Source organism: Augochlora pura, chromosome 2 (assembly GCF_028453695.1).
Source record: "Augochlora pura isolate Apur16 chromosome 2, APUR_v2.2.1, whole genome shotgun sequence".
NCBI classification, from domain to species: Eukaryota; Metazoa; Arthropoda; class Insecta; order Hymenoptera; family Halictidae; genus Augochlora; species Augochlora pura.
This window is the reverse complement of record NC_135773.1, coordinates 11,330,301-11,355,636: the sequence shown is the minus strand read 5'-3', so window position 1 is coordinate 11,355,636 and position 25,336 is coordinate 11,330,301. Positions and strand designations below refer to the sequence as shown.

At 39.9% G+C, this 25,336-nt stretch overlaps 1 protein-coding gene and 1 long non-coding RNA gene across 2 annotated transcripts in view; one reads left to right on the top strand and one right to left on the bottom strand.

The window, feature by feature from the left end:
• LOC144474516 (uncharacterized) overlaps nucleotides 1–25,121 on the top strand; it is a 44,674-nt gene extending 19,553 nt beyond the window's left edge. The window contains exons 4-7 of the mRNA XM_078189419.1: nucleotides 15,852–16,060; nucleotides 22,002–22,093; nucleotides 23,308–23,500; nucleotides 24,564–25,121. Coding sequence (XP_078045545.1) covers nucleotides 15,852–16,060; nucleotides 22,002–22,093; nucleotides 23,308–23,500; nucleotides 24,564–24,844 — 775 coding nt within the window. The 3' untranslated portion in view covers nucleotides 24,845–25,121. The remainder of the gene's footprint in view (nucleotides 1–15,851; nucleotides 16,061–22,001; nucleotides 22,094–23,307; nucleotides 23,501–24,563) is intronic.
• LOC144474518 (uncharacterized) lies at nucleotides 1,429–4,528 on the bottom strand. Its single transcript, XR_013494752.1, has 2 exons — nucleotides 4,395–4,528; nucleotides 1,429–2,270 (listed from the first exon to the last, which is right to left on the bottom strand). It is a non-coding gene; the product is annotated as an uncharacterized LOC144474518 (long non-coding RNA).
• Nucleotides 25,122–25,336: the final 215 nt, after the last annotated feature.

Sequence of the window (25,336 nt, the reverse complement as noted above, 5' to 3'; positions counted from 1 at the left end):
TGTATTTTTGATGAAATTGTATATCGAAATATTTCATCGCTTCGCAAAGTTTCGTAGGAGGTTGACTCCTACCGATGAATATATCATCGGTAATTTAAGATAATTTCATACGTAAGAATCTAACACCCTGTAGAGATACCGCACCGGTCTGTGCCAGCTTTCAGGCAGTCAATGGGAAGATTGGAGCAGCTTTGATGCTCTTTGTCGATCGCAGAGAAACCGGACTGTAATCTAACTTTTGTCGTGCAACGTGTCACGCTTGGTGTCCGGCTTTTCCTTTAATTCAAAGATACGGTATCACTTTCTGCTCGTGTCCCCTGTACCGATCGTAAACCGGGAAACGCCGATCTGTGCTTTTTCACCGGTCACGTTCAATCTCGATTAATTGGATCTTGAAAACGACATCAAACCGCAAACCAGTATCCAAGATGAATTATCTCGCGTCCCTGGCTACGCCGGTGATATTTCTCAACCGCGTAACCTTTGCCCAACGATGAACGCCGCAAAGGTTAGGGGTGAGGTTGACAATTGCATCATTGAAATCGTCGAAATCGGCACTGTTCAACCGCTGAACCGTATCATCGATTTTTCCAAATCTTTTGCGCTAGATAATTCACGTATGGGAAATGGAAGTCTAAGTGCGTCAACTCGGATGGCTTCATCGTTTAGTAATTCTTTGTGATATAACAACGGATCGGTCTCTTGATGAAGATTTATCCGTAACTCACTATTGTATAAATGTTATTCGTTTCTTTTAAATTCAAACAAAACTTGATTCTTCAACAATTAAATGATTCTTTGACATACAAGATCTCCTATTAAGGAAATTATTAACACGTTAAGTGCCAAAAAGCAACCACAAATTCGAGGTAATTTAATTAATGAAATTGATGCAAGAAAGTTAAAATCTATCATAGTTGGTATCGTAGTTCTTCCGTATTTCAAATGTCCTACTATAATTCAATTCGTATATATTACCACAAATATTAACTGTGAAAACTATTCGAAAACATATAGTTCAAGATTAAAATGTTCCGAGAAGCATAGACTACGCGTGTGGCATTTTTTTATTAGAAACAAACCGTATAAGATAACGAAGAATATCTTGCTGATAAAACATATTCAATGACGATCGAGACTATCGAAGCATTCCAGGCAGTTCCGTCACTATCGATACGCCGACAACGCCGTAAATCTTATCTGCAGGGGGACATTGCATTTTCTTCCGATTTAAATTTCAATTATCAGTAGCATGACGGTAAAAGTCATAACACCTACCGTATCACGACGTATCCGACGCTTTTGCTTCTACAATTTCGAGCACTTCTTCAAAATCGGTGATTATTCCCTATCCGCGCGGTTTACCACCAATTTAGCAACAAAAGGTCGAGGTGATCGAAACGCTCATCGAGCGAATAAAAGAGCCAATATCATAGAAACTTTATTGTACAAAGATTATGGAACGGTCTGTCGATGAAGTGTAGGGTTCGAGACGTGACGATGACGGAGAGGGTTGTTCGGAGTAGGATCGGGTAGACGATAGAGGAGTGTCCGAGGGAAAGCGAGTCGGTATTTCGCGGTGAACTATGCCGATTGGAGGAGAGCCAGAGGCCCGAGGCTTCCAAACGTTCCTTCGATTCCTTCTTCTCTTCGTTATCACAAGCCAATGGTTATTTCTGTCGCGCGGCCGAATCACTGGACGCCTTGACCTGCCGATCGCTCGACTCCGCACGGCCACGACGTGGTCTCAAGTGCATCAAGGCTGCGTCATCCGGCGAACGTTCTCGTTCGTAGTGTCCGCACGTCCCTCGACCCGTCTCGAATGGGAATGCAGAACGTGAAAGGACATTCCGTGGTTTGCTGGGCCGGATCGCCATCGGCATGGTATCGGAGGAACGCGAAGAGTTTTCCAAAACGGTTTCCCCAGCCGTGCTCCATCCCCCGAGTCCTTTCGCGAGGCTGGAGTCACACGCTGGGGCAGAGACAAAAATACACCGCGCCCAGTCCTCTCCTGCGTGGAAAACGACGTCGAATGGGGTATTTCTGATTGGTGGTGATGCGCGTCGCCTAATCGCTGTACTCGACCGTCTCCTCGTACTCCATCGATTGGTGCGACTTGGACGACGACGAGGTCACGGACTTGATCGACGACGAGGACTCGATCACCGACTTCGTCTGCACGCTCTGCACGGACTTCATCGCCGCTACCGATTTCGACTCCGACGACACGTTCAATGACTGCTCCACCAGGCTGTCCCCGGATTCGTTTACTGCGAGCACAGAGAAAATTTTGTTAGGCGTCGTCGAGCACGTGTATTACGGACGAGTGATTCGTCTTCGGACGGTGTCTAATTGAACGTGCTCGCCGCGTGTGTCAGCGACAGCCGCGATTTATGTATAGCGTGCTACGTTCTGTGTACCGTTTCCAAGGGACCGCGATTTTATTAGCGACTGGTTACTTCGTCCAATTTCCGGGAGATTATAAAGGAATGTTCGTGGTTGACACTTTGACCGCCGCGTCGGTCGCGTATATGTTTTACCACTGAACCTATTATGCCGGACATGATGAACATTTTCACATTTTCTGTTTTAGAATTATTGACATTAGTAATCATTATTCGTACTGAAAAGATATAATAAAAATGTCAACAAGCCTGAGTAAATTTACCAGGTTTTGAAATTAATTTTACTGTGATACATTCCAACAAACTGAATGTTATTAAGATTTTTAAAATGCAAACGAGAATTGCAATTTTTAGCTATCTAGCTTCGTTTCATTTTTCTCAAGAATAATTGCGACAACTGGTAATTAGCTCGTTGGAGAGCTCTCTAAAATTACTTGTCGGCAACTCGTATTTATTTGTGAAGTAGTAAGTACTGCTTCGAATGAAATATAAAGCGAAAGAACATTGGAGTTGGTTACTCCGCTTCAATCGAATTATAAACTTTATGATTTTATAACAATAATAAGTGGGCAAGATCTGAAACGGTGAACAGGTAAGCGGAATAGGAAAACATAATAAAAGAATTTGTACTTGGTTTTTGTATCTCACAATCGTTGCGCAAAATCAACAGTACAGTCGTCGCTAGACTAATAATGAGATAAATGGATGCTTAAACGGAGCACTTAGTGTTTCGTGGGATGCCAAATACTTGGATTGTAAACAGTACTTTAAGCCGAATTTATATATTCTCCTTTTGGATGATGTTCGCGAATGATTCACTTACGAGGAATGCGAAAAATGACGAAGGATATGAAGAATGTTCTCAGATGAATCATCCGAGACAATGGTTCAAAACTAAATGCATTTATTTAAAATACTGATTAGGAGCTCCCACTTGATTGTACACTGTTTAATCGAACTAAACATAGATCAGGTTGACTTAAACATTTATGTCGACCAAATCAACTGTAATTGTTTCTAATAATTACTTGATAGTTGTTCACTTCAACTGAATAGGATGATTATCGTGTTCAAGAAAAGTGTTCCGAACGATTTTCTCGAATTCCCTCGAAATTAAAAGCAGTAAACATGGGGATGCAGCTTTTAGATATAGATTAGTACCGAATTTACAAGTTCTACAAAGATGAATATACTCTGATGTATGGAGTAAGATTAAAAAATTGTAATGCATAACCCTTAACAAAACAACAAGGTGAAACGTTGTAGTTAAAAGTGTAACGAATTAAAAAAAAAAGCGATATTGATAAATCAGTATGTAATTTCAAAGTTACAAATGGAGGCTTATCTGGATCTAGCCACTCGTTCAGTTACACATAAATTAAACAATAACTCATTACCATTCTCGCGTCACTGAACATTCAATTTGTTTAATATATTACAGTCAGAATGTATTTCAAAACCTACTTAACACTTCGACTGACACGCCAACAACCTCAAAAATGTCATACAATTAAAGCATTTCATTTCATTAAATTCAAATTGCAAAGTATAGTTGTATATAGTACTTTACTTTTCCAACATTCTTCAAAAAATTAATTTTCAAATCTGACTAAACAATTCCGTCGTCCACAAATGAACGACGCGATAAACAATGCGCTAAGAATTAGTGTCGCCCAATGATAACCAACGCGGCACTCGACGCGATATCGCGGTATCACCTGCAATCGAAACCGACCCTACCAAACCGAGATCTCCAGAAATCGCTTACAAATACGCATTTTTTCCTGGAAACAGCTTTCTTCGGCAAACCCCGATGCTATTCTATTGTTCCGACTTTGAACCGCGCGGACGAGGCAGATTTTCTGAACGGTAGGGTTGGTGCTCGAAATTCAAATCCACTTTGCGGGGTCATTCCGTTAGAGGCACCACGGTGGATCCGGTTCGAATCGCGGAGTCGAAAGAGAATCGGATTGAATTTATTCCACGTACCTTTAGCGATCTCCATCACCGAATGAAAAGTCCCAAGCTGGCTTCACGGATCGCAAGTCGGCGTCTTTTTCCCAAGGGTGGATCGTAGAAGGAGCACGAACAACTCGAGATCGAACTCGCGAATGGACCGAACCTCCGAGCTTCTGGTTATTCTAAACCGGTAGCCGGACGGGAGAGGGAAAGCCCGCGATCACGTGGCAATTGGTGTTCCGGGGCCAGGGGCACCAAGGGGCGAGAAAATGCTCGGCGTGATCCGAGGCTTTTACGACGCGGCGATGTATATTCGTGGAATTTCGAATGGCTCGCGACGTATGCGTTCCGACGCTGAGTCAATGTTCTTCGGACAGCGACGCGTCGCGCGACCCTGTCCGAACGAAGCCCAAACGTTTCTTCTGTCGGCCCCTCGATGGAACATTGAACGGTCCTCTGGTGCAAGGCCACACTCTAGCACGAAATCTTTAAATCGAAGGCGAAAATAAGAAACTTGAATGCGGAAGCTTCGATTTGCAGAAGAATTCGATAAATGGCTGACTAAAACTGAAACTTGACCCTATATGGGCCCGTGTAACTTACATGTTACATGATAATATGTCGAATTTCTACCAAATAATTTTAGTCTTTTTCAAAAGATGATCTATACATCTTAATTATTCAAGGTCTCTAAGATAAGCAATAACAATATTGGTGATGACTGGCAGCATCATCAACCTGAAATATCAAAGTAAACGCCTCGCAAGTTCTCTGCATGATGTTTAAGAAAAAAGATTGGCCCGTAGAAGGTTAAGATAAGAAACGGAAACATAATTATAATCTTGTAATTAATCATTTAATTTAAACTATAATATCGCTCTACAATTAAAACACCTTTTCCTTTGGTTTTATTTTTAACCCTCAACTGCTATTGCTGCTCTTGTTCAACTGTGGTGATAATATAATTCTAAGAAAAATTGCAGAACACAATTTTTATTACATTTGTTTCTATTTAATCAAACTTACCTTTATTGTTGATATGAAAAGTAAGAATACTTGATTTTGATTCTTTTAATTACCACTTTTATGGTAACGGTAACGCAATAAACATGTAAGTTTAATACTAAACTAAAGTGTAGTAATTAAGGGCTAAAATTTGTATATTTTTTAATAAGTCATAACTTAAATAAGTAATAATGCGATTTTTTAAATTAGAATATACGCTGTAATTTTGTAATGCAACTTCACACAACACTCAGCCACTTTGGCCACTACGGTAGAATTACATTTTGGCCAGAATCTTTTGGCAATCATTCTATACGATTGCCTATCTATACTATCTAATTGCCATTTGTGTAAAATCGTGTAGCTTATTCAAAACTAAAGATTGGCAGTCGGCATATTAATGATCTTTGATCTTCCTAGAAAAATATTAACCTTTTGCACTTGAAGCCATTTTAAGCTTAGATCCAAAATTACTATTTTAACCAGCTGTAGTATAGTGCTTAGTATAATTTATGCATGTAAGATTGAGTCTTGTGACTTGTAAAACTGTTACGCTTTTAATAGAAGTTGTCTTTAATAATGTCAACATTATTTTCTTAATTATATAACAATTTTCATTGACGCTTCAGAGGCGTCACTCGAGTGCAAAGGGTTAATACCGTTCTGTATCAAGAAAATAGTGTGCATTGAGTCACGATGCAGATACCATTATTCTTTTTTCGTTTTTCTCTCCTCCATTTTTCGCATCGTCATCTCAATCGTCTCAAAACCGCAGAAGACAGATTTTTCGCGTGCCAACCAATTTCCAACCTCTATTAACTCGCAGAAGTTTCTAACTATTTCTGTATCTGTAGTTGAACCGGAGCCGACATATACCACACGCGACGTTCTTTCAAACATTTCGAAACATCGAGCCGTGACTGACGAGTTCGATTCAAGACAAGTTTGTCTTCGATGGTGCTTTGGACCTGGTTCGCCATTGTAAAAATATTTGCAGTGTTCGCAGTGGTATTCGCTTCGATTTCGACGCCAGCGAGAGGGTTCGGTTACTACGCGATCGAACGGCGCGGAGCAATTCCATTGAGTGATTAGGTTAAGATTAAGTTCCATTGTTCGTATGATCTAACTAAACAACGCCCGAACGCGGTGTTTCATCGACAAATATAAACAGAAGCTGTTTCCTCGGATAACAATCGTTGGTGGGTAACGTCACTCGATTGCGCACATCTTACGATTTTGCAGAGACACGGAGGATTCTTGTCCTATGAGTACGGTAGCCCATAATATATTTACAGCGGCGCGATGTGTACAGCGGAGTCATTCCCAAGCTTGTGGACCGATCGGATGATTCGAACTCGAAGAGAGTAACTAGACTTCAACGAAGAGAACTCCCCGGAGGGAAACTCGAGAAAAGGATCCCATTTTACAGAGAATTAAGATCGGTGTTCCTTCCCAGCAGCTAAATGAACTGGGATGGGAGAGAGGAAGCAAAGCCCTGGTCAAATGTCATTGGGTTAAGAAGAGCCTTCTTCCGGCGTTCTTGTAACAACAACGTTTTACGATCGCGGAGCAGTTAGTGTATTGAGAGGATTGACTTGTTTGCAGATGTACTGGATAGCTTTACTTTGACAAATGAGGTCCGCCGGTGTTCAGGATATTAAAGGGTAGGTCTACTTGGAGAAGTGTTCGCTTGAAACAAGATAAATAAAACTCGAAGCTTTAAAGATCAATTTCCCACCTAGCATAGAAAATCGTCCTACCATAGCATAAACAAGAAAGATTATTCTCATCTCAATTATATCATAGGATTATAAACCCCATAATGCTCTGTTACCAGTGTTTGGTCATTATATAGATGACAAACAGCAGATTATTTATTAGGTCACAATTCCGCTAAATATATATTAATTTTGTGTCACGTTATCAACTCGTACGTTTGTTACGTTTGTTAACTTCGCACGCGGCTGGAACATAGTTGCACAATCAATTCTCTGATGACATCATCCATATTAAGTTTATACATTATCCTCGTCAATCTTGCCCGTAATTTTGTGTTTCGAACAAACCTGTAAACGCGCAGCATGATCGGATAAAAGTGCAACACGTCGCAGCATCTAGAGAAAATATCATGGCAGGAAAAATATTGTCGCGACTGAAAACTGATTGTTCACGAGGCTTTGACTGTTCGCAATATCAAGCGAAAGGGTTGCGGAAAGACGGAGAACGAATTATCGAAGAGCACGGCTAACACGGGTTTCGCAATTTCTCGCCCGGAAACTGCGATTCCTTCATCCGTTCGTTTTCGCAGAATTTCAATGAGAAAAATCACGGCGAAGGTCCCGACTTCGCTCGCAAATTATACTCGATTTTCAGCCGAATGATTTACGCTCTGGCAGTGTTCCCCGTTAGCCGTCATCTCGGCCGGCGATCATGGTGGGAAAGCTCGTTGAAAATCAGCCAGATTCGTCACGCTTCTCCTGCACAGCCTTTTGTCCGGAGAGTCTCGATTCGAGACCGCTCCCACCTCCTGCCGCGACCGTACTCACTAAATTTAATAGCTGATTTTCCGGGCTGGATAATGACTCAGCCGGTAATCGCTGAGACAGCTTTTCCCGAGGTGTTCGTGACTAATAATCGATGAGTAACGCTAATATTAGCGGATTTTCGTGGCCACCGTCCAAGGCCCCACTGTTTTTCGGACGATAAATATCGAACCAACCTGTCAACTACTGTCGAATATGTTCTAATTAAAATCGCGGAAATTTCGGTCCAGCGATAATTTACATTTTGATTGCTGGTACGTCTTTGAAGAATCGCGAATGAACCTTGATAATTTATAGGGAAGTATCACTCCTTTGGGAACTCTCGTCTAAAATAAGGTTTGGTCTTTGAAGAATTTCTGTGCTCGATGGCACAATGTGAGTCTTCGAAATTGCGTGAGATAACATTAATCTGCTCGTTTAAACGAGTCGCAACACGAAGGAAACGTGTCACTGGAAAATTTTTTAAAGTAATGATTAAATTACGTTACTGCGAGAAAAGTCTTGGTCCAGTACCAAAATTGTCATCGCTGTACAGCACGGCTCTATCGAAACCAATTGTTCTGATACTCGCAGACGGAGTTGTACATCGTCTGCCAGACGATTACCAGCCGCTGTGCCGCGAGAATAGTACTTTTATTTATATTTGTTATAACAAAGTGATGAGTCAAGCTGTGCTATTTCTACGCGGCGTAACGAGCTCGCCCAAGGTGATTCTCATCGCATCAATTTCGTGGGGAAATTGAGGCTGCCGACGGAAGTTACCCCCGACCGCGAAAACATACACGATACGAGATAAGCGCGTGGGCAAGCCTCTCTGTCGTATGTGTGGGAAAATCGTGGAACCATTGATACGATTTAGACGGCACGATTAAACTTTTTGTGAATCAGAGCTGAAGCGTTGCAGAGTCAGGAAAAATACGGAGAAAGAGTGACGAATGACTTCGAATCCCAAAAATAATTATTAAAGTTGACTTTCCGTCTGAGAATCCAACTCAGATTTAGTTAGAAAACTTGGTCTGGCTCTTCGAGAATTAAATAGCACTCTCGCGTTTGTTGGAAGGAATGAACCTGTGAGACGTTGACTATTTATTTATTTAACACGATAGGTGCCGAAAATTAACTCAACAAATTTTAATAAGTCGTGTTTGTCACATTGATACGCTACGAGACTTTAAGCCCATTTATTCTTTTAAATTGCACTTGTACGTATTTGTCATACATGAATAAAATCCGTGGTCTATTTATTACACTGGATAATATTTCATCTCTCTTTTAAATTAAACATGCTAGTCAAATTTAATTCGTTCGAATATATTTACAATAAAATTATATATAATATTACAATAAAAATAGATGACCTGAAATAGTAAAAAGTTAGTGTCGCAGGTGCTTGTTAGCATTATTAAAAAAATTGTTCTTTGTGATTTTAAATAACCGTGAACAGCGTCAACATTGTACCATGGACGCGTTTTCTATAGCCTTTTATTCCACGACGTGTTCTTCGCGCTTGCACGTGACACCGCGGCGAGGACGGTTCCAAAAAAGAGTCACGGCTCGGCCTGTGGTACTTATTGTTAGTTAGGCAGACGAAAGCGTTCCCGCAGGGGACGTGCTTGGTAAAATAAGTTACACGCAGGGAGGCCGGCTTCTCGGGTTTCGTGAAAGGTTTTCGTCGTCCCGGTTCTCATCAACCTTTTACGCGGAGCCACTAGAAATTTACGCTCGCCCGCGAGGAAGTCGATTAACGTGACTCCTCTCAAGAAGTTTACGATGATTTCTGACGAGCAATGAGGGCAGGAAGCTGCTAGATATTCTGCCTCGTATCGCACGAGAGGTATTAGAAGTATATCATCAACACTGTAGACTAGAGAAGGATAGATAACTCGTGTGTGGTACACGTGAGTACGGTATACTCGAGTATAGCGTCTATGAATCGGCATGGTGGCATCACGAAGGTGTGCGAGACTAATCTGCGGTTGTTTAATGTCAAAATTAATATATCGCGAATAAAAGTGAAGTTACCGAGCTAAAATTAGTACTGTGCTTTGTGCATGGATTTTTCAATTCGATAATAAAGCTTTTTTCACAAAAAAAGTAATTCTTTTAGTAAGAAAATGAGAGATGGAAAATTAATTTCTACACAGTTCGTTTTAACGTAAAAGGTGCAATGAAAATATGTATTTAAAAATTTTTTTTAAATTACTGGTACTTGATTTTCGGCTAAATGCCACCACTTGAGACAATTTTATCTCTAAGAACAACGTTGTATATTTAAACACCATTTTGTATCAATACAGCTTGATAAAAGTGAAATTATAATTGTTATAATTGATAAAAGTGCAGTTTCTTATAATGCTAGTCATTCGACAAAATTTCAATCGCGTCAGCAAGGAAATTGTAATAATTCCTGGTTGTATCCGTGGAAGTCTTTGGAAATGGAATCTATTATTGCATGTACGCAGCTTCTTTACAAGCTTCGTTTTCAATGTGCACAATATGCCAATAGAAAGATGCTGGGTCGGAGCTTGTCGACTGCGATATTCTCGGATACAGTTCATTGAAATCCGAAGTACTTATTCGACAAATAACCTGCGCACAGACGTTGATTCATCAAACGCTGAACTGCATTACCATCGCTGATTTCGAATTTATTTTTTAATAAATTCTGAATCCACGTCGTTGGACTTTTTTAGTCACGTTGAAGGATCGGTCGACTCTCAGGTTTTTCCAGGAAACGGGGAATCGAAAAAAGAGAATCAGGACCGCCGAAAAAGCTTAGTCCGTCGGAGCATTTTTGCTTCGTTCGCGTGAAACGCGATCGTTACCGTTTCCTTGACGGGAAATGATCACGAGGGATCGTAAAAAGGCTTTGTTGTCATCGGGTTCGGTAATCTCTGAGCTATTATCTGAATTATTACGCCGTTTCCGGAGGAGATGAGTTGCCTGGCCCATGGGTTCCGCTGTCTCTTCAAATAGACGGTGTAAATATTTGCACCGATTTTTCGTTTTCTCGTCGAGATCTCCATTTATATATAACTCGGCACCCCGAGCGCCATCCGCGCGGTTGGTGCACACACGTGCCAAGCTGCAGGAATGCACAACCATTGTTCTTGGCCGGAAAATGTCGCACGCAGATACCGAACTGTAAAAACGTGAACTAAATTCATACCGCTGTAATTATTTATACGTTTCTGCAAGTAGACTGTCCCTGAGAGTTTCTGATTCTGATACGATTTCTTTTGACGAAAGGAAAAAACTACCCTTGCAGAGGATGCTTCGCTCTTAGAAAATAAAAGTTTGAAAGTTAATTTAAAATTTGCGAAACAGCAACGTCAATGATATATTTTGTTCATTTTTCACTCTTAAATATCCTCTTGGAAATAGTTGCACAAAAAATGTTAGGATAATACGTCACCCATTTTTGTTACACACTTTATCCCAAAAGATTATATTTCATTTATGCAGATTTTAAAGAAATGCATCGATGTCAATAGAACAAGAGGAGGGAATATTCATTCGAAGGACCGTGTGGAGGTTAATTGCTACAGTTTTAGATAAATTATGATCATTATCAGACTTAGCCATGTTTGGTTTAGGGGAACAAGAGACGTTGGCTAAGTAACGAGGCTTACGATCCCTCGAAGGAGATGTTATCGACATGTCTGATGATTCATCCTGTCGGTTGTCTAATCGAACCGGTAGCATCTATTCGCGTTCAAAGATACCGTGAATCGCGTGGGTGCAGATTATATATATATATCCAGCAAATAGATTCCGAACCAATAACATTTATTCTTGTAACGAATTTACGAATCCGATTTATTCGTCTCTTTAAATATGTTTATTCCATCCGACCGAGCCATTAACATTTTAAATATTGCCATCGGCCGGCGATGTAGCAGCCTCCGGTTTAATTCCACAGACGATAGCAATCGTTCGAGTAAAATACGTTTCATCGCGGCTAGCTTTTCATCGGGGCCGTCAATGATTACTCCAACCGGCTCTTTGACCGAGAAGCGCTGTTTATGAATTCATTCCGCTATGAACTTGCATTTCTATGCAACGTCGACTGCGGCATTTATTTTATCATCGTGTCGCTGGCTTTAATCGATTGGTCGGCGAGTTTTTCGGTGCGCGGTCGCTAAAAAAAAAAATAACTGCCGACAAATATTTGAGCGAAATGTTTGATTTTTCAATATTGAAAGCAAAATGTTCTGCCGAAACACGTGTGTAATATTAATTAAATACAGCGCGGTGGAAGTTTCGTTGGAATGTTTATTCGGATGTGTCGAACAGGCTGGGATAGACTTTACGCTGCGAATTTATTTTTTACCAAACTATTGCTAGTACACCAATTTCTTAAATTAATACAGCAAGCGGAATTCGGTCCAAAGAGATAAAAAGCGACGAACGTTGTACCAGTGCTTTCGTTATTTTACAAGTACCGTTAAAGTTGAACCGTGTTGTGTTACACAGAGCTTGTTTATAACAACCAGCAGGCAGGGACGTATGGATGTTCTAAAATAGGTGTGCAGTTACAGTTCGGTCACTACAAGAATAAAACATTGTTGGGGACATATATTGCATTCCAACTTGCATGCGTCAGCTGATTACACAATATTACAAAACGTTGGACATAAATTGTATAAAAAGTGCGACCAATTCCAAGATGCTTCTATTTCAAGTCAACAATCTTTTTCTTTTCTTAGTTATTTTTTGTTAGGTGTTCCTTCGAACATCTTATTGCTTTTACAAACACGTAAATTGCACAACCATGAGAGTAGTTTTGATGCTATTTAATATTCTTGAAGATATCGCAATTTCTAGAGTTCTGTGAGTTACGACGCCCCTGATTTCGACCGCGGTAGTGAAATTATTCTAAAACTAACAATAATTCTAATTTCATTAACTTTGAAAATTTTAGATATGCTCTATAGCATTTTAGAAGCATCATTCTTTAAAAGAATGCAATAAAAATCGATCTTTGTTCAGCTGCGTCTCTTGCAGCACAAACAACGTTTCATCCGATAGAAAGCAAAGTTTGCCGAGGAACTCGACGGTACTTGTTTTCCTTGAACTAACCTCGGGAACTTGAAAATCTCCGATACAGCCCGAGCCTACGCACGGCAGACATCGTAAAGTAGCCCCTCGAAGGGTGGAAAAAGGTTTCCTTGTTTCACGCTGAGATTCGCGTTTGATCGTGCCGAGCTGATCACCGGCTCGCCTTCATTTTTTCTTGGAACTCAAGCTCATCGAGCGCCCGTAGCACATTTCTGCGCGTCCGTTTTGCGTCCGGCATCGCGTTCGCGTGATTTTGTTTAGTCATTTTGGTCGACGATCGATAAACCCGTCGAGTGTCGATCGTAGAGGAAATTGTCGCGACGGAATCGAAAATACGAACGTAACTCGGCCCCCAGGATTCGTTTCATTCGACTCCCTCTTTTTGACGGCGGTTTTATGGTAATCGAACCGCGAACCCTGCTTCTCTCGGGAGGATTTACGCAATGTTTCGTGTAATGTACCACTGATTCGGATATTCAATTTTCTGGGGGAAACTGATTTTACGGACGTTGCGAACCCATCGCTGGAATGATTCGATACGAGTGGGACCGTGAGCGCAGCAACCTAAATCGATGTGCGTCAAACGTAAGATCGTTGGCATTTGGCTCACATTTGGGCTTTACGGGAATCTCACCGGCTGTGCTAATTTCGTTTGCAATAATATTCACACTTTGCGGTTGTACGTCTACTCTCAGCTAAAAAAGCTATTTGTTTTTTGATTTTTACTTAAAATTAAAACATATTATCGTGTTACACGTATCTAAACTTTAAAAAAGAATTAATCAATTTTGGTGACTCAGTTTAATTTTGTATATTACGTATTATTGTTCCTTCAACAAAAATTGATGCATTGAAGACAGTTGTGAAGAATTACGATTAAATTGCTCGACGTATTATAATTCAATAGCATTATAATTCAATAAAATTATAATACAATCACGATGTAATTTGTAATTCATATCTCCATTCAATTAAATCACAATGTAAATCTTAATTCAAACTACAGCACAATTACAAAATACTGAGTAAAGGAATGACATTAATTACGAATTAAAAAGCAAGGACGTCGTGCTTCTTTGGTCTCCTCAGGGTGCGACATAAAATGTACTGCACGTCAGAAATATGTATTCGTTCCAACGACCCCTCAATATGGTACTCGATCTGAAAACAAGTGAGAAAGAAGAGCAACCCGCGATCGTATTGCCAGGTCGAATGATGCGGTTAAAATGGAAATGCGATCTGTTTCTCAATCCCCGAGACGTATGTTCTGCACTGCCGCGAAGCATTCAGCATAAAATACATTCGTTATGAACAAGAAAATTAAATAAACTTTCACGGAACAACTTGTTCCTATTCCACATGGAAAAGGCGGTCTTGAACGTTTTCATTCCCGAGAATTTCTTCAGAATTTGATCTTTTACTTTAACCATGGAAGTTGTTCGAATGATTTTTCTGTAGAATTACTTTGTTGTTAAATCCAATTGTATATTTTTGTATAACGTTATAAACCTTTAAACGTACTCAAATGGTATTTGAAACTTACGAGACATCTCCGGTCTTTGCAAGACATTATTAACAAGTTCTGTCGAAAATAACATCTCCGCCACGTGAACGGCATAAGCTTCTTTGCTCGCAGGTTATTTCACTGCTGGAAATCGTGTAATTTACTCCAGCTTGTCAACCAGTATTCCCACGGTGTTACTCCTACTCGTACACCATCGATTTTAACATTTGAATCGGTAAATATTAAACAAGACTGAAGGAATCATTTCTGCAGTAGACGGTTACATCTAAATTAATACCCATCGATATAAAAACATGATTCGTATCATGGCAATAAAATATTCCTCTTTTCAAATGTTTCGTCGAATAGTTTGTTACTTTTTTGATAAATCTATCATCGATACGTATCGAAATAATCTCTCTATTTTAGAATTTTTAACATTTGTGTTAATACATTCGAATGTGAAGAACTATTCGAATAAAATATACGGCCAAAAGAATTCGGATAATTGTCTTAGACAAATAATTATTTGAAACAAGTCCAATGATTGCGAAACCTGAGAGTCACCATGCGTTTCGACGAAACGTTTTAAAGTAGATCACTCGGCGCATACTGCAGATCACGGTTCCCATTGTACAGAGCTATGCAACCGGGAACTTTTATTTCTGGCTCGCAGTACTGCAACGGAATACCATAAAGCTGCCCCGCTATTCCATCGACAAATGGCGACAGCCGCGATTCTGTAACTTACCCGAGTAATTCCGTGCACGTGGTTTTCTGCGTGCAGATGAATAGAAGTCTGATTCTGTTCTTCTCGGATGGGAAACGCACGGGGCGAATGGGATAGTTAATAATTCCGAAGTTGTTTAAACGTAACCTCGCGTAACTGGGGACGGTGCTGCGCGCCGGAACTCGGCCTGGATGCTTTTCGGTCTCCTCGTGGACCTGTTGCACCGGCAGCTACATTGTTCGGTTCGGGAGAATCTGTTGCGCGTGGCTGGAAAGTTGATTAATGAATGAATAGCGTTGGAAGTTCGCTGCGTCGCAACGCGGGTCGGGTCGACTGTGTTCGTCGAACATTTCTCCACGGTCGTTTGTGCCAGAAAACCTGTTATCACGTTCCTATTGTTGCAAAATCATAAGACGCCGCGAAAATTATTCACGTCGCTGTTTAAGAAGTGTTTCATACGGCAGTTATTATAATGTGATTATCTAGTGAACGTCTTTCTTAAATTAAATGAAACAAATTAGATGGAACAAATTTCGCAATTGAATCACTAGATTTCAAAACTAAGTCTTAAAATCTCTGACTCAGCTCAGTCGAGTGCCATAACTTTCTTCAACTCTACAGTATTAAATGACTTCCCATTCCAGGAACAGCAACGTGTCAGGGGAAAGATCTCCTTTCGACGGATCGTGCTGCAGTGGTCAAGGGATTGCAGCGGACAGCACGGAGAGCGACGATATCGACGACGTACCTAAATACCGAGTCGTGATGCACGGTGAATCCGGCGTCGGGAAAACTGCTTTGGTCTCGCAGTTCATGACCAGCGAATACATGAACACCTACGACGCCAGTTTAGGTAAATATTTGAAAGTCATTCCTAATTGACGATCACCATTGGGTCGGCCGCCTAGCAGTTTCTCAGCATTGTTTCATGTCGGTGTGCGCCTTTATCGAAAGATTCATTTCAAATTCGAATCCCCTTGCACCCCTACCGCTCGCCGCAAGTTTCTACGGACTACAAACTCAATTTCAAGTTCCTTATCCTCCCAGGAACTTGTGTCACTTCCATGATAATATCGCGACCGAGAGTTCGGTACGCTTGCGATAGATGCAACGGAGATCAAAGATTGCGCATTCTCGATTAGTGTTAGTGGCAGTCACAGCGGTTGCCGTTCTCGTTGCTAGTTATACTTGAACGTAAACTGTGTACTGAATAGTGTGGGTTACCTTGAATTCACCAAAAATTACTTCGTCGATCATGTTTTCATTGATACGATTTCACTGATATTGCATTCCGATGACATTGTTTGATAACATTGTTATGAAAGGGTTACTTTGAAATCATCGACAATCACCACCTACGTATGGTCGGTGACATGTCGTCGACACTATGATAGCATCGACCTAACTTAAGGTACCTTTTTTTTTCTCGCGGAGGAAATCTGCCTATCAGACACCCCCAGCCTGCTCGGGGTAGCGTGGGGTTCGCGACCTTCCAAACATGCTGCCCCCGCTATGCTATTACACATTTTGAGCAGATTTAAAACAGATTTAGAGATGTTATAAGGCAAAAGTTGTAAATAGTTGCTAAACAGCACAAGACCATTCTCATTTGTTTTAAAAGATCAATAGCGTCCTACATTTTTAATTGTTTTTGTAAACTATATCACTTAGAAGATCTAATCTCATGCAAAATATTATTATCTAATCGTGTTTATAATAAAAATATACATACTGCACATAATAGAAAGATTCCATTTGACTCCTTAAATCGATAATTTAATTCGCAAATGACGCAATCGTTCTCTTCACAGTTTATTATTTGAACGTGAAATCGTGGATTCACCAACGACCCAACGAGTCCCAATTGCAAAAAGGGTTGAATATCGATTATTTATTTGAACGTACCTAACTGGTGCGCATTTCTCATCCAACAGCACTGTAAAAATGCTCGCAAAAACCGTTCTAGCCTCTCGACGGTCGCACGATCCGAAATTTTAATCCCGGCACTGCTCTTTCGATAGCAGTTTTTCACGAAGCACCGTTAGAAAGTTAAAGAAAAATTTAACGAATTTAAAATTTATTGAAGCAAAAGTTTAATCTGGAAAATCGAGATCTATATGTATTCGTTCACAACATCATTTCAAATTTAAAATCGCGAGATGTTAGCTGACCAAAATCCAGTTTCTCAAATTTTGCGTAATCTTTTATATAATTTTTTATACACTCATTAAGTGGTATATTATATTATTATACAAGGTTTATTAAGTAAGCGAACCCAAAGTATAAAATTGTTTTAGTTTCTTTTACCATATTCAATAATTCTTAATACTTTGCAATAGTTTTTGATGGTTGCGAATAAATTGTATTAGTTCTTAATACTTTTTAATATTATCTCACATTTTGTTATAATTTTTTAGTTGTTTCTAAATGTTATTAGCTACTTTTACATGACAGTTTGAATTTACATAGCCTTCACACAATGCAAACAATAATAATATTTGCTTCTTAACGTTTAAAAATTATTTCCACTACGTTAAAATAAGTAAATAAATTGATAAATAGTCGCGTTTGAATGCATTAAATGATAAAAATCATATTTTGAATACTTTATTAATAATTTCTATTCGTTTATAATTATTTTTTTAAGTGAAAATAGGTTAGCAGGTAAATTTTATACACGTTAAGTGAGAAAAATAATTTTGGCCAGTGAAATCGAGCAAAATACTAGACTGTGAGGCGTTTAGGCGAGCGATATTAATTATAACTGTACGCGTGAGATCACAGTAAAGTCGAATTAACGAGCGTACCACTGCGGTGGCCCGCTTTCAGAGCTATCTGTAACGACCCAACCACTTTTAATGAATTTCTTTCGCCGCCATTTCTCCGCGCAAGCTTTTACCACCCCAGACAGTCCGTGATTATAAGCTTGTGCAATTTTATTTTCGCATTTAATTAGCGCCTTCGCGGTCCCAATCGTCAGCTGTGAAAATCGCGATCGTTTCAAGGGATATCTCGCGAATTTCGGTCTCGTTTATTTGTCAGTTATCATTTTTCTGATTCTGTCAGAAAAAAACGCGCACAAAATCTGCGCACATTCGATAACTATAAAATATTTATTCCATCTTCTACAAGCATCTGCTTCAGTTTCGCAGTGTAAAAATCGCTAATAAACATTTGATAATAGAACTAAGTAGGAATGTATTTTGTTAGGAGATCATGGAGGAACATTTTTCTTTTCTGCACGCGTTGCATATTGCATTGTGTTTGCTGTTATCTGGTCAGATTTTTGCCTCGCAGCTTCCAATGAAATATAGACGGAGTCCCACGGCTTTTTCAAAACATGGACTAGCGACGTTCGGTTAATAATGTAGCTCGTTAAGCTCCGCGGACCAACTGCCGCCGCAGTACCATGCAACTGCTGCATTATCGATACTGTTATGGGCGAACCTTGGCTTAAGAAAGCAGTTAAAATGATTTCGTGTCACGCATCGCTTCCGCCATTCACATTAAAAATCAGTTTGCGTCCCGTAAAATTTACGGTAATGAAATCGTGATTGTTTGCTAGCCGAGGAAATTATTCGATTCAATGGAGACTGCGGATTTCTTATATTCGTCATCGAAACGAGTGTGTGAAACATAAAACAGCAAGAGAAGCGGCCAAAAAATTACTCACCAATTAAATAATTAAGACAAAACTCAATTGCTAATTATTCTAGTCATGAGTGCAATTCAAATACACTGTAATTAAAACAAAATGAAGGTTGATTATAATGTAATCGAATTACTTTATAATTGTAAACTATTAGGTTGGTGCATATGAAATGTCGGATTTTTAAGCGAGTATATAAAACTGCATATCTTTTTCCAAAAGCTATTAATTTAAGCAAAATGTGCCCCATTTGTTTCAATACACTTTTCCTAACGCGAGTTTAATTCATAGATGTCTGTCTTCAAGAAATTCTGATTTTTCGGATCAATAAACTGTAGCATGGAATTTTTCAGACTGTCTCCATTTACATACTGTTTAGCCCACAAAAAACTACGCATACGTCGTACAAAACAATTGCGAAATTAAATGACGTAAAATATAAATTTTTATAAAATATAGATCTTTCGCCAAGCGACTTTCGCTATTTTAAACATTTAGGACAGTTTTTACGGGCTAAATAGTATATAGTATTCATACAGGATAAATAGTATATAGTATTCATATGCATCAACCTAATAAAATGCACTTTATCGCGTAAGATAGAAATACTATAAACCAGAAGATTTATTTCGATTTATGGCGCTCGACGGGCGAGCGTCGCTGTGGACGACGGGTATTGGAGCGCGCAGTATTTTGGGCGGATATATCCGCCAGCCGTCCGCTAAGGGTCTCTAGCGTTACGAAAATACGGTAAAATGCAAGCGCAGACCTGCTCAACATGCTTCGCGCGGTTTGTAATGGAACAGCCACGCGCCGAGGGTGAAGCTACTGGCAACGTCTTATCGGCGAGCTGACGTCAGAGAAGAAAAACTCAAGTGTTTACGTTTTTCATGCTAGGGTTCCTTCTATTTCTCTTAATCCCGACATTATTTATGACAGGTCGCTGTCACATTCCTCAGCCGAACAACGTATAATGGCAACGCTGTCTTAAAACTGCTCAAAATCTGCTCGAGCTTTTACGGGCTAAATAATATATAAATGAAGACACTATGAAATATTCCATATCAGAGTTTATTAATTCGAGAGATCAGAATTTGCTTAAGACAGGCATTTCTGTATTGATATCTTGTTGAAAAGGGTGTAGTAAAGCAAACAGGGCATATTTTGATTAAATCAACAGCTTTTGAAAAAAGATATACAGTTTTATATATTTACGTAAACATCCGACATTTCATATGCACCAACCTAATATTTTACAAATGTTATTGAAAGTCTGTAATTTAATGCAATAATGATCTGAATTACGAATTATAATGTAATTGAATTTGTGATTATGATTCCTTGAGCAATTCAATTACAATTCTGCATAATTCTGCCAATACCAATGTAGTCGTGAAAGACATTGTACTGCGAGAACCTCGCCGTCGCGCGATCGAAATTCGCCATACTTAATTTATCTCCTGGCAGGATTCCAAAACCCGTACTCTGCGAGGGTGAAACAACAAAGACCCATTGTTTCTCCACGTAATCGTATCCTCTTTTCGTCCACCCCTTTCTAATTCAATAAACATCTTCCCTTTTGCCTCGAGGCTCCGTATATCCAGCAGAACGGTAATGTTGACATTTTCCTGGCCGGCTCGAGTAGAACGGTATAATGTTGACTCCTTTTTACCGGACTGGAAACGTAATGACACCGGCCATCGGCTGTTCAGCGCCGCGTATCCCTCGGCGAAAGCCATATTTACAATTTCTTTAGCGGACCGCCCTTTGTTTTCCCTAGAACCGACGACGTTCGGACTCTGAACGGTAATGGGACTTTCGTGTAGCTCTGTCAATGCGGATCGTTAACGCGGAGACTCTTTGCTGCAAGTGTATCTGCTTGTTAACACGACCCCGTTTATTAAACCACCACCATTGCTCCGAGCAACGCTGTAAGATCATCGATTTTATTAGAACCTGAAAGCACTATTCGTGAATATTTATATTACTGTTCGATATATTAACGTTCCTAGATAATGTAATGAACCTTAAAATATTTATTTAACATAAACAAAATATAATTCAAGGAAAATAATAAATTGTGAAACGCTTTTTCGCACCATGTAATATGAAACAATACAATGCAGTACAATAAAATACAATACAATGCAATATAATATAATATAGTAAAAGAATATAATATAATATAATATATAACAGTATCCGAGTGAATAAATTTATAAAGTATAATGTTAAAAAATATAGTTACAACTTTTACATCCATTTTCATATGTTCTCTACTTATTATTTATTGTACTCTCTGTGCCATCGTTTCAAGTAGGGGTCGCAATCGAACGGTATTTCATAATTTATCATGGTTCCGTGAATTTTTATGATAAAATGACCCAATGCCTTTCCCATTTTCGACATAGCGAACGATGAAATATTTGCGAGGGCCTGTCGTTTCCGTAGTTGTACTAATATCCACTTGTTAAAGTCTGCGTAAACAAATTCAGCCCAGGGTCAGAGAGAAACCATTTTCCACTTCATGTTTCACGGGTCGACCTTTCGTCGATTGTTAATAAATGTGGATAAATTGCCACTCATACGAGAAAGCGCTCTTCACTCTATGAAATGTAAACTTTCCAAAGAATACTTGTGTTTCTCATTATTCCGATGTTTACGCTGTAAACGCAATTAAACTCTGTGTAACGATACAGCCGTGACAGTAATTTATTTAATTTTTCAACAGGAACATTTTCAATTAAAATATTTCTCGTTCTGATATTTGTTGTAACATTTCTTCTACTATCGTATCATAACTAAAGATCAATTCTATGTTTCTAGGTACGTTTATTAATACTTATTATTAAGTCTGTTCTGTACTTTTAAGAGAATTGCAACTTTATTCGTGCGAACGCCAGACACCCACCTCGCATATAATTTTTTTAACGAAATGAAAACTCTTATGGCGTAAATGTCCATTTCTCTGCACTGTAATTGAGAATGCTAAAATATAAACTGGATTCCATATCTCATATGCAGATACCTTATCAATATTAATTGCGACGTTAGAGTAAACAAGAAAATAAAAACCGCCGGTGTTGGCACAAAAACAGCCGAATATGCGGACGAGAAATTAACAAAGGATTGTTTATTGTTGCAGACGATGAGTTCGGCGAGAAAACGGTCTCGATATTGTTGGACGGCGAGGAATCGGAAATGGTCTTCATCGATCATCCACAATCGGAAATGACCGTAAGTAGGGCAAAAATATGCAACTTTTCTCCTGCAAGCCTAGTTGTAACGCGGTGTAGACCGAAAGGTGAAAGTTCATAATACAGGCTGCCGTAAAATGAAACTGCGGTGGAATCGAATACGTAGCAAAAACCGCACGCAACGAAAGTAACTCGAAATCGAACAAACTATTTGCTTCGGCACGCTGTACGAAATGTTCGGCCGGTAACAACAGGTCCGTGTAGGAGTTTGCCTAAAAACGACCGTTACGACAATAAAATTCACTGTTTGGTATTTCATATCTCCACTGACACTTCGATCTCACCAAAATCTATTTAACTTTTTCCCGCTTGTTCTTTGATACGTTTTTGTGGCTGGAAAATAACTTCCTTTATCCTTCGTGACTTGACTGCCGATGTTCTTGCGCTAATAGCTTTCATCGATTGGCAAGATATGTATATAGACAAGCCCGTAGTTTTTACAGTAAATTGAAAAACGTCCGAGAAAATTGTTCCGATACAGAATCACTCCACGCAAGAACCAGTCGCCCGGCTATTATAGTTGAGTCAGAAATTTTCTTAACTTCTCGTACTTTGTCCGACCATGTAAAATCCATGCGAAATACCGTTGCCGCTAGTAAATTGAAATCTGCTTCTATTGTACATTATACGTAATATACAGTAGGTCAAAAAAGTATTGGCACAACCAGTTTTCTTTGAATATCTTTAAACTATAAAGTGATCTATTAACATTAACTATGTTATTAATATCTTTTGACGTACATAAATAGTATGTTTACTAAGAAGTCTCAGTTATTATCGTGTTGCGAGGGGTTGAAGTTAAAAATTAGATAATTTTTTTGAAAAAGAATAAAAAATCATCGATCGTCTTTTCGACTGTATTAATGATAACGATGAAAATTAGTCAGTTACCGCCATTAGCGACGAATTATCTCGTGTCGCCAGCGTTGGCTAATTATCACTTCATAAAGGGCTGCTGGACGCTGAAACCATAATAGGTCCGCCGAGACTCGAGCTCCACTTCCGAGGATCCCTTAGTAATTACTTGGTAATGGTCTTCTCGAACCCATACAAATTAGTTGCGAATAGAAAATCGAGTTCGAAATTCTCGTGTTTCCGTCTTCGCGTTCTTTCATTACGGCGCGTCGAAGATCCGAACGGTGGGCAACGGTAAGAAACTAACGCGCGTATAGCTACTGTGTTCGTCGTGTGCAGGTGGAGAACTCTTTGTCGACGTACGAGCCGCATGCCTGTATCGTCGTCTATTCCATCGTGTCTCGCTCGAGCTTCCAGATGGCCGAGGAGATATTGAATTACCTGTGGCGGGAGCACTACACCCAAGAGCGATCGGTTATCGTTGTTGGCAACAAGTCCGACCTCGAGAGATGTCGCACAATCTCTCCGAACGGTAAGATGCTTGCGATGCAATTAAGCAAACCTTCTTTCTCTCGTAAAATGACTGGAAGAAACCGCAGTCGGATCAATCACTGTTTCCTGATGCAGTGGGGGCCTCGGTTACTTTACCAATCTTACTAATTAATCCCTTGCGCTATTAGGTCAGAACTACTTTGATTAGGACCGTTTCGTCCTTAATTATTTCCTTGATATCATGAGATGATTCTTGTGACTCGATTGTCCTCGTTTACTTTCATTCTCAGATCTTGATGACAGGTGATTCAAATTATGTTTCGATTTAATAGAAATGACTGGCAGTCGTATTTATCGAATCTTGCACGAAACGTTCGTCACGGGTCTGACTCGTTATTACAGTGTAAGGGGTTATCCAAGTATACATATACTTGGTTATAGTGGTAAACCTTTATTCAATTGTAATTACTTTGCTGAATTATTACAACTAACTACTTCGTATTGAAATGCAGTGATTGATGTCGATCCTAGTACTACTATCATATTTTTATTCAATGCTTTCCACGCTGATTTACTCCGAAAGCAGCTCCTATTGCAAGATTTGCTTAGTATGTAACTATTATAAAAATACGTATTCAATAACGATTCGTGTGATCGATCATAGGCTTTTTAATCCCTGACCCGAAACCTGTACATCACTAAAATTGAAAAACCTAAAATGCTTTATAAAGCTGACAAGATGGAATTTATTTGGACCTTCCTCCACTTTTATTACAACGTGAAGCTGAGCAAAGAAAATTCAATTCTTTCCCATGAAGGAATCTTTACAATTTCATCAATTTGAAAGTGTACCTGCAGTATCACTTCTTAACTCTCCGTTTGACATTAAATACGTAGGCCTACCAGTTTTCCATATGGACTCCAGAACACTTCCATAGTTCGTTACTTCACAATCGAGATTTCACGGTGTCTCTTGCCGCTCTCCGTCACAGCAAGGACTCTGAATCGCGTCAAAGAGACGCAATTGCTCTGGCATCGACGAGCGGAACGAGAATCGCAGCGGAGGTTCCATTTCCGTGATCGTGTTTTGCGTTTCTTTGCAGAGGGTAAGCAGATCGCTGCGTCTAGGGAGTGCAAATTCATCGAGACGTCTAGCGGTATACAGCACAACGTGGACGAGCTTCTGGTGGGCGTTCTCAAGCAGATACGGTTACGGGAGACGCGCGATAAGAAGCTGAAACGACAGGGCAGCAAAAGAAAGGCGCTCTCGAAGCTGCACGGTAGCAAGACGGCCCTCAGCCTGAACTCGGCACGCGAGATATTCAACAAGATGTGCTTGAACGATAGCAAGAGCAAGAGCTGCGAGAATCTGCACGTGCTCTAAGGGACGGCCAATTAGAAAGCCCTTCGATCGAATCGATCAGACTTTCTACCCGATTGGTGTGAACGTCCACGCGCTGAGACCGAAAGGACGGTAGCCCCCTTGCCTTACGACCCTTTTCACCCCGTGTTGTTTCTGCTAGGTCTATCGCAGACTGCAGTGCGTTTTGCGAAGGTACCCTTTGACCATTGAAAGCTACGGAAGATAGATCAACGGCGATCATGCTATTGTTCCACGGTACATTTGTATGCGACGGCACGCAGCGGGATTCGCTTTCTGCGGTGAAAATAATTTTAGCGCCATTGAATTTTTTTTACAAGTTTTACATGTTGCGAAACCTCGTGAATACTTCTAGAAACATATCCGCGTTCTTGCGTAACACGATGACGATGACGTTCGTATGACTCGTGCGATATCGACGATGCCTCGATTCTTCCAACTAAAACGCTGGTCACCGCGTATACCTTTTATATTAGATTACTGTTACACGAAACT